Source organism: Rhinoraja longicauda, chromosome 6 (genome assembly GCF_053455715.1).
Source record: "Rhinoraja longicauda isolate Sanriku21f chromosome 6, sRhiLon1.1, whole genome shotgun sequence".
In the NCBI taxonomy this organism is placed as follows: Eukaryota; Metazoa; Chordata; class Chondrichthyes; order Rajiformes; family Arhynchobatidae; genus Rhinoraja; species Rhinoraja longicauda.
In genome coordinates this window covers 63,689,110-63,702,601 of record NC_135958.1, presented here as the reverse complement: position 1 = coordinate 63,702,601, position 13,492 = coordinate 63,689,110, and the positions used below count along the sequence as shown (strand labels likewise).

At 46.4% G+C, this 13,492-nt stretch overlaps 1 protein-coding gene across 2 annotated transcripts in view; it reads left to right on the top strand.

Moving 5' to 3' along the window:
* caskin2b (CASK interacting protein 2b) overlaps positions 1-13,492 on the top strand; it is a 208,091-nt gene that overhangs the window by 140,747 nt on the left and 53,852 nt on the right. For both annotated transcript variants that reach the window (XM_078401164.1, XM_078401163.1), the window contains exons 4-6: positions 7,922-8,019; positions 9,854-9,999; positions 11,464-11,559. In XM_078401164.1, the coding sequence (XP_078257290.1) occupies positions 7,922-8,019; positions 9,854-9,999; positions 11,464-11,559 (340 nt within the window). The remainder of the gene's footprint in view (positions 1-7,921; positions 8,020-9,853; positions 10,000-11,463; positions 11,560-13,492) is intronic.

The window sequence follows — 13,492 nt, the reverse complement described above, 5'->3', positions numbered from 1 at the left end:
GTAAGAAAATAACTGCAGATGCTGGTACAAATCGAAGGTATTTATTTCACAAAATGCTGGAGTAACTCAGCAGGTCAGGCAGCATCTCAGGAGAGAAGGAATGGGTGACGTTTCGGGTCGAGACCCTTCTTCAGAATGACTCCCCCATTCTGTAGTCTCCTTAAAAGACAAGGCTTTGTCAGCCGTCATTTCCTGCCAAACATCAATTGTATTTTCCCCTTCTACTTAACCCTCACAGTCTGCGCAAAATCCAGCACAACCTCCCCTCAAATACATTCCGAGCAAGCAAGGCGGTGTAGTAGAGATCAGGTCCTGCTATTTCAGACCTCTGACATTTCTAGCATTGTTGCTGGGGATAGAAGCAAATTTTCTTGAGTTACCTTCGACAGCTTGGATTTACATGTCACCTTGGTAATAGATCACAAGGCATTGACAGAAGCCAAATCACCTGACCATGAGTGGCACAAGTTGACATTGGGACAGGTGATGAGTTTGGTGTTCAGGAGCGACAGAGGAGGAAAAACATTTCTGGATCTGGCAAGGTTTTGAAAGGTAATCCCAGGGATTGGCATCTAAATGCAGAAAGTACATCAGCCATTGGGAGTCAGGGTGCTGAATGGGCAAAAATGGAGGAATGCAAAATGCGAGGTACAGCGAGGTGGATGGCACCATGGAGAGAGTGTCTCCATTGTACCTTCAAGGCATCAGGTGAGCCCAGAGATGGTGTTTGAACAGGACTTGTAGTGACTTGGGTACAGGAAGCAGTTGTTAATCAAGAACGATAAAAGATGAAATAACCAATTCCTGGAATCTGAATTTCACACGGAATAAACAACTTCAGTGGAAGTAGATTCTGAACGTTTGGGTTATTTGCCATTGCAGGCTTCATTGGCCCACGGCAATCTGATGTGCTATGAGCAGCATGAAAGGAAGTATTCTACTGTAACATTTTGATAGTAATTTAGATGGCTCGATGATCATAGAGTGTATTTGTCAGAATGCAGGCTAATTATGGTGTGACCTTTCCCGAGTTCCGAGTGAGTGGTTGCCAATGAATGCTGGAGTCAGAGAGCTGGGCGATGAGTGGCCAGGGATGGAAACTTGTCGGCAGATTATCATCGCACAGACGCCTGTGCATGATGGAGCGTGATCAGAGAGTTTAGACAGGACCCTGCCTCGGAGTGGGATGCGATCAGGGTGGAGTAGGATCGTTACGTGAGTGACTAATGGGCAGAGAGGTGAAGTGCAACTGCCTCCCAGGAGAGCAGGGGACAGGGGTGGTATTTTGTTACTTCTCCCTCTCTCATTACCCTCTCTTTCAAAGGGCTGTGGAGTAGGTCGGCCAGTGCAGAAAAGCGCAAAGAAATGATGACTAGAGTCATCCAGCCTATGCCAACCGTCAGCACCCATCAAAACTAATCCCATTTTCCAGCGCTTCCGTTGGTTCAATGGTGCTTTTATCGTCACATGTGCAAAGTGAAATTCTTTTCCCACGAACAGTCCAGTAGAGTATTGCCATACCTAAGCGCATCTCCCATTAGCAAATTGAACAGAAATAGTCTACTGATCCCGCATGCAAGAGTCCCCATGCTTTGGCACCATTTTGGGCCACAGTTTAAGAATCAGTGGTAGGCCATTTAGAACAGGGATGAGGAAAAACTTTTTCAGTCGGAGAGTTGTGAATCTGTGGAATTCTCTGCCTCAGAGGGCAGTGGAGGCCAATTCTCTGAATACATTCAAGAGAGAGCTAGATAGAGCTCTTAAGGATAGCGGAGTCAGGGGGGTATGGGGAGAAAGCAGGAACGGGGTACTGATTGAGAATGATGAGCCATGATCACATTGAATGGCGGTGCCGGCTCGAAGCGCCGAATGGCCTACTCCTGCACCTGTTGTCTATTGTCTATTTTCAACGTCCATTCTGTGCTTGAGATCCTTGCCGTTCCAGGCAGGCCCCAGGCTGCTGCAGGATCTCCAGCCATCGCCTTCCTTGGACATCTGGATTGTCCAGCGAGCCGGCGTCCTCTCCTCGCCTGTCCACCTTTGTTCCCCGGTGGGTGCCTCCCGCAGCCGTTCTCGAGGGCGCGGTAGGCTAGACCCTGGTCCCTCTCCTCTCCTATTACCCTTGCCCCTCACCCGTCACGTCCCTCCTGGTCACCTGCTCCATCCTCTGGTGTTCGGGGGACGAGCAGGGGCCGGCTCGGTGGCCTCCCCCTTGTGGCCGTGGCCCACCGGGCCCTACGAGCAGGGGCTGGCTCCACGGCTACCACCAGCAAGCCGCGGTCCACGTGTCTTGCGTTTGGCTGCAGGTCACCGCCTTGGCAATGCCTTATCGACTCAAGTGCTCATCTTGGTGCCTACGTGTTTACTTTAGTTTAGAGACACAGCTTGGAAGTATGCCCTTCGGTCCACCGAGTCCATGCTGGTCATCAATCATTCGTTCACACTAGTTCTAGGTCATCCCACCTTCTCATCCACTCCCAAGGCCCTAGGGGTAATTTTACAGAGGCCAATTAACCGAGAAACCTGCAAGTCTTTGGAATGTGGAGGGAACCAGATCAGGAGGAGACTCGCGTGGTCACAGGGAGAACGTGCAAGCTCCACGCAGACAGCACCCGAGGTCAGGACTAAACCTGGGCCTCTGGTGCTGCAAAGCAGCTGCTCTACCAAGTGTGCCACTGTATCGCCCTGTAACACACCGTGACATCCTCAGCCCAGGTTACCCCATCATTCAGTGTGTTCTATATTCCAGCCACAGATCCCCTTTAAGTCTTCTTCCTACCCATTAAATCAATGCTGTCTGGTTTTATGGGCCTCCACTATGGAGCAAAGTTTCATAATAATAATAATAATAATAATAATATATTCCTTTATTTGCCCCACACATATGATCTACTCTTATCTGTTTCTCCTCATAGTTCTGCACACCTCAATCAGGTACCAATTCCCCATACCCCTCAGCCTCTACTGCTTGAAGAAAAAACAACCCCATCCTGTCCAGTTGCTCCACATAGCTTCAATGCTGCCTTCCGGGCAACATCCTGGTGAGCCACCTCTTTATCACCTGTAGTGCAATCACCATCCATCCTACAGAGCTAAACGCAATACTCCTGCTGTGGCAGAAGTTTTTGTTTTGTAATGTGTGGCACTATAACCTCCCTGCCCTAATATTCTGTAGCCTGGCTAATTAAGTCAATAATTCACTGAGAGACTGATTGATTTCAAGAGAAACCAGAGTGGAGATTCGTGCTGCGTTTATCCACTTCACTTTCTCTCCCAAGATGGTCACTGGAGCAGAATCTTTGGGCTCTTCGGGGTACCAGTGTCTTAATCAGAACCGTGGCAGTCAAGATCACCAAGCTGACGCAGGCCAGCAACGTTGTGTGTGTAAACCAGTAGACATTCCAGTGCAGAGTGAGGATGTGTTCAAGGCAAGTTGTTGTTGTTGTTGGCACAATTATGCTGAGGTGCTGGTACAATGAAAAGCTTGCTTGCAGCAGCAACATAGGCTAACAGGCACGTAAATGCAGATAACATGCAAAAACATAAATTGTACACAAAAAACAATGCATTAGTGCAAAGCACAATGGGCGGCACGGTGGCGTAGAGTTACCACCTTACAGCATTAGAGACCCGGGTTCGATCCTGACTATGGGTGCTGTCTGTATGGAGTTTGTATGTTCTGTGCTGGTAGTGGAAGGGTGGGTAAGCTACCTATCAGGGCAGCTGACTTTGCCCTGGATGCTGTTGAACTTCCTGAGTGTTGGAGCTGCACTTGTCCAATGAAGAAGAACCCTTCACAGTCCTGACCTGTTCCTTGCAGATGGTCAAAATCCTCTGAGGATTTGCGAAGAGATGAAATTTGTCCTCCTTCTCACCTCCCGTTCTCGACTCCTTTGAAATCAGTCAAACTAAAAATGGGCCGCTCAGTCTGAAGAAGGGTTTTGACCCGAAATGTCACCCATTCCTTCTCTCCAGAGATGCTGCTTGTCCAGCTGAGTTATTCCAACATTTTGTGTTTACCTTTGATTTAAACCAGCATCTGCAGTTCTTTCCTACGCATCTGTAGTTCCTTCCTACACAGTTGGAAAGAGCAGACGTGGTTTCTCAAAAACAAAACTAAAAATGGGCCGAGATGTTCATGAGAATTGGAGTGGCTTTATGCCTCGTGGTAAAATCCTGAATTGCTTGCAGTCTTTTTAAGGTGCTTTCCTGGACCCTCAGACTCTCCATATTTGAATTCGGCGGTGCAGATTCCGCCCCGACTGTCAGATGAGCTGCTTTTTGCAGCATGACAAAGGAACAAGTGGATATGTTGATGGAGCGACAAGGAAGAGGAGCAGCCAAGATGTCCTTGAGAAGCACAAACACAAGTTGGAGCGAATGGCTCATTCTTGTCCCATAAGCCGCAGTTTCACATTCAGAATTTGGCCTCAGGTGACGTTGAACTTAGCTTGTAATAGAGTCATAGAGTGATACAGCATGGAAACAGGCCCTTCGGCCCAACTTGCACCACACCAGCCAACATGTCCCAGCTACACTCGTCCCATCTGCCTGCATTTGGCCCATATCCTTCCAAACCTGTCCTATCCACTGTGTCAACACAGTGAGAGATTTGCTGCTGACGTTCGAGATGCTGGTGGGAACATCTTGCAGTGGAGAGAGATGCTGGTGTGGCACACTGATGATAGTGCCTACCTTGTAGAGGCCACGGGGTTGCACTGAGACAGCCCAGTCCTTTGTTCCATGTTTGCATACCCGGGCAGGCAATGGCATTTCCTTAGTAACATTGGGAAGCATCCTATCAGCCAAGCCTGGAGTGTGAATAGTTGGCTGCCTGCCGGGACATTCAATGCTCTTGTTTCATTTGATGCCTTTCTCATTCAGCGTAAGATGCTTTCACTGTGTTTCATGCTGTCTGGCTGGATTGTGCTTACTCCTCAGAATGCACCTTACTATATCAATGCTGTACTCTACAACACTTAGTTGCACATATATAGACACAATGGGCTGCAGATACTGGTTTTGAAAAAAATTGCTGGAGTAACTCGGTGGCATGGTGGCACAGCAATAGAGTTCCCGTCTTACAGAGCCAGAGTCCCGGGTTCGATCCTGACTACCGGTACTGTCTGTATGGAGTTTGTGGCATCTTCTCATGACCTGCATGGGTTTTCTCCGGGATCTCCGGTTACCTGTCACACTCCAAAGACATGCAGGTTTGTAGGTTAATTGGCTTGGTGTATGACTGTGTTAGTGTGCTGGATCGTTGGTCGGTGCGGATTCGGTAGAACGAAGGGCCTGTTTCTGAACTGTATCTCTAAACTAAAAAACTAAACTCAGTGGGTCAAGCAGCTTCTCTGGAGGACATGAATATGTGACATTTTGGGTTGGAACCCAACTTCAGATTGATTCTGGTAGGAGAGAGAAAGTTGGAAAAGAGAAGGGGGCAACACAAGTATTCATCTGAAGCAGCTTGGGCCTTTCACTATGTCTTGATTAATGTGTAAAATCAATCGTAAGAGCCCGAACAGATGAAAGGTGTTGAGCTGAAGAAGAGGTTGTTGCAATATGATTGAGGCTTTTGGACGAAGCAGAGGAGAAAGGGATGTTCAGGTGAAATGGTGATCCAAAAGTCATCTTACAAAAAATATTCAGTTTATTGTTTGAGGTGAATTTGCATGTGTTAATTGGACAAGCTTAATGGTTAAACTATGTTCTGTAAGTACAATAGATGGCCCATCTTGCAGGCCCTGATGGTTGAGGACCTCATTGAAACAGAACCTCGCAAAAACTATTCAGTGTTTTTTAAGTAAAGCCGTGGGAGTTTTCACTGCCACAAAGGAGGACCTTTGGCCCACCTGTGAAGAGGTATCCCCAACCATGCAAGTCCAGGTCCTCAAGCTCTCCCTGTCTCAGGACGTGACGTTGCTCCTCAATCGGTTGCCACTAAATGCACCACATCAGTCTCACCACCAAACATTCAGCTCAGTCAAGTAGGAAACATTGGGAAAGTGGCAATTTCAAGAGAGTAAAATATATTGTTTAGCTCAATGGGGTGTAATTAATTCGTAAGTAAAAGCCCCCCCAAAAAAAATCAAAATCTGAGACTCTCCGCAATTAGTGGAGGTGGAACAGCAAAAACGCTTTGGTGTGTCAAGCAAAGCACTGGCACCTGTTAAATTAATTTTCAGATGAAACCATAGAATAGACTTAGCGAAGGCTTCTCAGAAATAAGGGTGTGCTGGAGGAAAGTGACCAGAACAATGTGAGTTGAAATGTAATACAGCAGGTTCGGAGCTGTGCTGGCTGGAAGCAGCGTGCAGTGACACACGTACTCCATGAACAAGAGCTGAATAGACTCGGGATGAAAAGTATCCAATTACATTCACACCAGGTAATAACCATCTCCTACGAGAGCGAGTTTAACCATGTCCTCATATCCGGCAGATGCTATTGACTAGAAACTCAACTGGACTGTCACATAAATATTGCGGCCATAAGAACAGGTCAAGAGACCAGGTATTCTGTGGCAAGTAACCTAAAACCTTTCCATCATCTTGACCACAGGGCTGTTGATTTAGTGTTGGAAGTGGGATGAAGGTGCACAGCTCATTTTCAACTAGTATCGACTCAATGGGCCGGAGGTCGAATTAGTCACCTGTCGTGTAATTTTCTGTACATTTATTCTACAAGGATTGATTTATTTACATTTGTTCGATATTCTGTAATGGATGAGTGTAGCTTCATTAGCTCTTGAGAAACTAGGTAATATCCAGTACAAAGCAGCATGCTTTTCATTCATACTCTCTCTTACCTGCCCCTTCAACAAAACATATTGCAGTCTCTTGCCTGAGCTACTCCCAACAGTACATCCCAAACTTATAGAATCTCCCGCCTAAAATGATGGCTTCAGGTATGTGATAATACCATTGACTCTGTTTCTCTTGGAGATACTGCACACCGGATTCGGAGCACATTGTGGGAGATTTTTCTTATCGGTGAGTTTAAATCCTGGGGCTTCCTACCCATCAGCACATTGTGGGTACCTTCACCGCTAACTTTGGCTGTACCAGCAAGGTCCATGTTACTGATACGTAAAAACAGTTAAGTGGTTCCTATATTTAACCCATTCTTAAACTCAAAAGTCATTTGCATCCCTGCTAATAAGATGGTGACAAACAGTGCTCAGAGGAGCCACAGATCCTGAACGATGTGAGGAGGTGAACAATGAGAAAAAGGCAAGAGGAAGTTGGGAGGAGACGTCAGAGAGGTGAACACAGAGGGATTGGAGGTAGGCGATGGTAGTAATGGAATGCAAGAGAAAATCTGAAAATCGCCTTCAAATTGAGCTTCAAGCGGCTCAAACTAATGCAAAGACAAATCTGGCACTAAAACATGGAAACTGCTCAATGCAAGGAATAATCCAGAGGTGCATCAATGTCCGAGCAGGGTCTTGCAGACTAAAGCTTTGGGATCTATTCCAAAAACAATTGCAGTCATTGGACTTCAGAACCTTAAACAGATGAACAAAAATGGGTGGAAAGGAGTTTCTGATCATTCTTGTCTCATGAATTACGTTGTGCAAAACACAAAGTTCTCGAGTAACTCAGTGGGTTGGTAGCATCTGTGGAGGATCTAGAGAGGTGATGTTTCAGGTCAGGAAACTTCATCTGTAGATTCCAGCATCTGCAGTTCCTTGTTTCTTCATGAATTGTATTCTCCATCTTTATAATCAACATTGTGAAGAGATAAAATGCAGTGAGTGGTATTTCAGCAGTGCCTCCTCGGTCATCTTCGACCTGACCGTTCCAGGACAGGGGGAGGAAGGCAGCTTCGTGTTAGGCAATGATGGTACGGAGGAGGTCCAGGCCCCTGTTGGTTTGTGACTGCCATTGTTGAAGTGATGTTGTTTTTCCAACTGCAGGTTCTCCGCCTTGCATCATGCTGCACTTAGTGGGAGCACGGAACTCATTTCACTGCTGCTGGAGGCTCAGGCAATGGTGGACATCAAGGACAGCAATGGTTCGTGTTGCCTCTTTGCTTTGTATTTTGCTCATTGTTAAATACCTCATGGCTTTGTGTCTTCTTGTCATGGCATCCTTTTCCAGTTCTGCAATCCCCAGTTTTCTTTACTGTTCCCATTTTTCCTTATTGCAGCATTGGAGGCTAGTGCTCAGTTACCTCAGCCGGAATTCCCTCACTAATTCCGTCTCCTTTTCTTGTCCTTTAAAGTAACCCCTATAACCTACATTTGTCAGACTTACTGTCTGTGTGTTTCCTACAATATTTGACTACAATTATGGCATTTCAGAACAACATTGGCCCTGATTGTGCCATTGTAATGGCATTGAAATAGCCTGCATTTATGGTTGGCATCTGAAGAAGGGTCTCGTCCCGAAACGTCACCCATTCCTTCTCTCCCGAGATGCTGCCTGACCTGCTGAGTTACTCCAGCATTTTGTGAATAAATACCTGATGACAATTTCTGGTCTCTGCGCATGTATGCGGAAAATCAATACATGTTTAAATTTGTTTTAATGATAATGTAAAGCAGAATTTCTCTCTAAAAAGAAAAACATTACGTCTGAAAATATGTAGAATCTGAATCACCAAATACTGGGGGTGTTCAGCAGGTCAGGCAGCATCTATGGAGAGAGAAACAGCTGACCATTGACAGATCATCACAGTTTTATCTATACATTTTGATTGTCATTTCCTCAGAAAATTATGTAAAAAATAGAACTTTTTACTTTTTTACGTTTAGAAAGCTTGTTATATTTAATTTTCTACCTTGTAAATGCTGAAGCTTTGTTTCACATGCTGCATAATCTTTGACAAGTTTGTCAAAAGTTTGTGCTGACCATTCCTTGGTTTGCTGCCCAAGAGAAATCTTCATTGTGAGAACTTCTTCACAACACCAAAGGCCACAGCCCATCAGATCTAGGTTCCTCTCAGCAGAGCAACCTCATCTGTTCCACAAAGGAGGCCATTTGGCCCATTGAGCTTTACTAAACTCCATGTATACACCTCCCTACCTTCATCAATCTCATTTGTCGCCTCCTCAGAAAGTTTAATCGTGTTAGTTACCTGCCGTGTACAAAACCGTGCTGGCTATCCCTCATTAACCTATTATCTTCCAAATGGCAGTAAATCGTATCTTGAAGAATTCTCTCCGACCGTGTCCCTACCAATAACGCGTGGCTCACTTGGCCTATGTTTCCCTGGATTCTCCCTACTTCCTTCTTAAACAAAGGAACAACACTGGATCGTGTCCTCTGGGACGTCACCTGTGCCTAGAGAAAGTGAGTCTGCCCTATACAGAAATCCTCTTGGAACGTTTTATCACATTCTTGGTAATATAAACCCAGGTTGATTTATTTCCTCGCCCTCTGATCTCACCCACACCTGCGCCGGTCGCTGCAGGTCCTCTTTAGACCAGTAGGGGAGATAGTAGCAGCTTATTCTTTGTTATGCTGAAAATAAGCAATTTTGTCCACTTGGACAATGCTATTCTCCTTCGACCATGTCCTCTCTTCGCCTCGGCTTAATTTACCCGTCTTTGAGCCCTTTCACTGGAAACCTTAATCCATTGAACTCAGCTGCGAGAGCTCTAATGGTTCCAGCACCCTTAACCTCCTGAGTCAGTGCCCATTCCGTGTAAGGGATGTCCCCGTAGAGGGGAAAATGGACCATGTGAAACTCAAACTCTGGCACAGATCATTTGGGCCGAATGGTCTGATTCTGAATAGTACTTTTTTGGCGCTCGAGCACTAATTTTTCTGATGGAGCACCTTCGCTCGTGCATGACTGCTTGTTGATGATGCTCTTCTTTGTGCCTGTTTGGTGCACGGTACAGGAATGCGACCGTTACACTACGCAGCGTGGCAGGGGAAGGTGGACCCCGTGAAGCTGCTGCTTCGTGCAGGAGCTGTGGTGAACATGGCCTCGCAGGATGGGCAGATCCCGTTGCACCTCGCGGCCCAATATGGTCACTATGAAGTGGTAAGTGGTAGCTGCTCTCTGTTCCTGACCTATTGTCCTTGGGCGCGCCCATTGTTACCAACAGCGTACCCAGATGTTGCCTGGATTAGAGGGTATTGGCTATAAGGAGAGATTGGATAAACGGATTATTTTCTCTATAGAGCGTTAGAGATGATGGAATCCTGATAGAAGTATATGATATTGTGAGAGACATGGATGGAGTAGTCAGTTGGAACCTTTTTATCCAGGGTGGAAATGTCAAAGACTAGAGGGCATAGCTTTAAGGAAAAAGGGGAAAGGTTTAAAGCAGATTTGCAGGGGCGTTTTCTCACGCAGAGGTGGAATGTGCTGCCCATTGTATTGAGGTCCCACCTCATTCTTCTAAACTCCAGCGAGTGCAGGCCCAGTGCCATCAAACGCTCAGCATATGTTAACCCACTCATTCCTGGGATCATTCTTGTCAACCTCCTCTGGCCCCTCTCCAGAGCCATTACATCCTTCCTCAGATATGGTGCTCACAATACTCCAAACGCGGCCTGACCAGCGCCTTATAGAGCCTCAGCATTACATCCCTGTTTGTGTATTCTAACCCTCTTGAAATAAATGCTGGCATTGCGTTTGCCTTCTTTACTACCGATTCGACTTGCAGATGAACGTTTTGGGAGGCCTTTTTGGGACTAGTTAACAATAGTCAATCACAAACCAGACAAGGCTCAATTCCGTTACTGGGAAAACAATTTGAATGCTAATGTTATTGGAAAGTACTGCTCAAGTATCAAAGTATGCTCTTAAAATGGTTGTAACAGTTCTAGGATGATATTCAGGCAATGATGGTGTTGGGCCCAGGTGTTGTTTGGGCTTGTTTGATGGCTGGTTTAGGTTGACCAGGATGCAGTGAGCATTGCCTGTCCTATTTGCCATTGACTAAGGATTTGCCTGGGGCCTACACTTGCGGCCGGTGGGGACTAAGTGTTTGCATGCTGAGCGACTCCATTCTTTGCTTATGACCCTGCGTCAGTCAGAACAGGCAATAGGCCTGCAGGGACTTGTTTGTTTTCACTTAGAGCTCTGTGCTTAAAGGTGAGTGTTGCCTTTCATCAAGAACAGAAAACAAATCTTTCCGCTGCCTGAGGTCATGACTAGGGAGGGAGAAGCTAATCACCCGAGACAAGGAGCAGCGGGCGGAGGGTGTGTGGCCCGGCCCACCAGGGTGAAGGGTGGGACCTGGGAGCAAGCAGCACGTTGAACGGGTGCGTGGAGTGAGTGCACTTGCTAACGCACTGTGTGTGGGAGCAGGGACGTGACAAAAGATGCAATCGGAACGCAAAGATCCTATCTGGACATTTGAGATCTTTTGATTATAATTATATAGCCAAACAGTGAAGCAGGGAAATGGCTTAAACTGCATTCTGATATTGGTAGTTTGTGTTTGGGCCGGGTTGGTTGGCCTGGTGATGTCAACAATATCCATATCTTCTCTTGCAGTCTGAGATGCTCCTACAACACCAGTCGAATCCCTGCATTATAAATAAGCTCAAGAAGACACCACTGGACCTGGCCTGTGAGTTTGGCAGACTGAAGGTAAGACTGCTCCCTCTGTCATTGGGCAGTTGAGATGTCAGTGACTAAGGATCCGGACCAACCATTTCTCCAATGTCAAGCCGGCAATTCCTGTTTCAATAGCAATAGAAACGCAGCAGGTTTTGTGCAGCAAAACTCAGACACGCTTGGGGATTTGCTGGTGTGGACCAGCGTATTTTCTAGACCGTTTGTTGTTCCTCCTATTAGTTGCCCATCACACTTTTTTTTAGGTGTTATTCAATAATACAATGCATGGAATAGTGGCACATCAGTAGAGCTGCTACTTCACAGCACCAGAGACCCAGGTTCAATCCTGACTATGGGTGCTGTCTGTGCGTTGTTTATGCATTCTCCATGCGTGGGTTTTCTCCGGGGGGCTTCGGTTTCATCCCACACTCTGAAGATGTACAGGTGTGTAGGTTAATTAGCATCTGTGCGTTGGGTGTGAACGTGCGATGACGTAGAACTAGTGTGCGGGTGGCCCCCGTGGACTCGATGGGCCGAAGGGCCTGTTGCCACACTGCACCTCTGAACTAAACGAAAGTAAACTATGTTAATTACAATATTTTCTGTTGAACCTGGTGCAGTTTAAGGGAGCATAAGCAGGAAGGGCCCCAATGTGTTTCACGGGAGTGTGGGAATCTGGATCCATTGGGGGTTTCAAGGGGGTGCAACAAACATTGTTTTGATGAACCGGATGATGATCCATTGGGATTTCTAAATTGTCAAAGAGTGGAGTACTGTAACTCAGCCTGACCATTCACTTATTCCAGCACTATTCCACCACTAATCTTCAGTCAAATAGTGGATTGTCCCAAGTTTAAAATCATTGTTTGAAAGGCCAAAGTGCTGTAATTAAGAGAGGCTGCTGTATAAGTGTGGGAACTGCGAGCCAGATGCTAGCACAGGAAGTGCTAACAGAAGGGACATCAAAATGGGGGAAATGTGGGAATCACGAGAATCTCCGGACTGAGATGGGAGGATCGCGCGGGGATCTTATCTGAGGTGAAGAACTAGCAGGGATTGAGCATTTGAAGTATGCTGTGTGGTTGGGCTGTTAGGTTGAGATGTGTGGAGAGAATGAAGAGGGACAGTTCAGCCCTCTGGTCAGCGCATTCACATCTTTCCTGTAGTGTGGCAACCAGAACGGTTACAATATTCCACAATTCAAAAACTTAGAAGAATAAAAAAGTTCAGTATGTCTCCAATGATTATTGCCAATCTCTACAGATGTACCATCCTTTCCTACATTGCCACTTAGGCCCACATTTGCAAAAAAAAACTCCAAAGAGAACAGTCCAGGGAACACTATCCAGCCTCCCTTATAACTCATGCCCTGGCCTGGTCAATCCTGGTGAATCTTTCCAGCACCCGTTCCAGCTTAATGACATCCTTCCTATAACAGGGTGATCACACGATACTCCAAATGTGGTCTCACCAATGTGTGTTGTAGCTGTACGGTCTCACCAATGTGTCTTGATTCCTCCTCTGAAGTAGTTGAGCATGACCCTTAAACCACCATAGTCGCAAAGATTTTAAGTCGTTCCACCAGCACCTCTTAATCTCCTTTGAATGCTGCACATTTTTTAAATTTAAAAAATGTGCCCTGAATGTTCTGGGTTCTGTCTTGCGACTGGCCTTGTACACCGCTGGATATTCCCACCTCTGCTGTCATACATTCAGTTGGTCTCTGCTGTAGTTGGAGGGTTTACTGCAGCCTCGCTGTGCTGGCATTGTGTTCTTCAAGGAATATGTGCGATTCGAGGCAGCGGTTTGTATCCGAGCAGTGCCTCGCAGTACATGGGTGAGCTGCCTTTAATACTTGTCAACGTTATAATCTTGATGTGAAAATAACCGTCATTCCTGACAGGAGGAATGGACCAGATAAATGCTGTAGGAATTGTGCTCAGGCAGGGATTCCCCAGACAGGAGG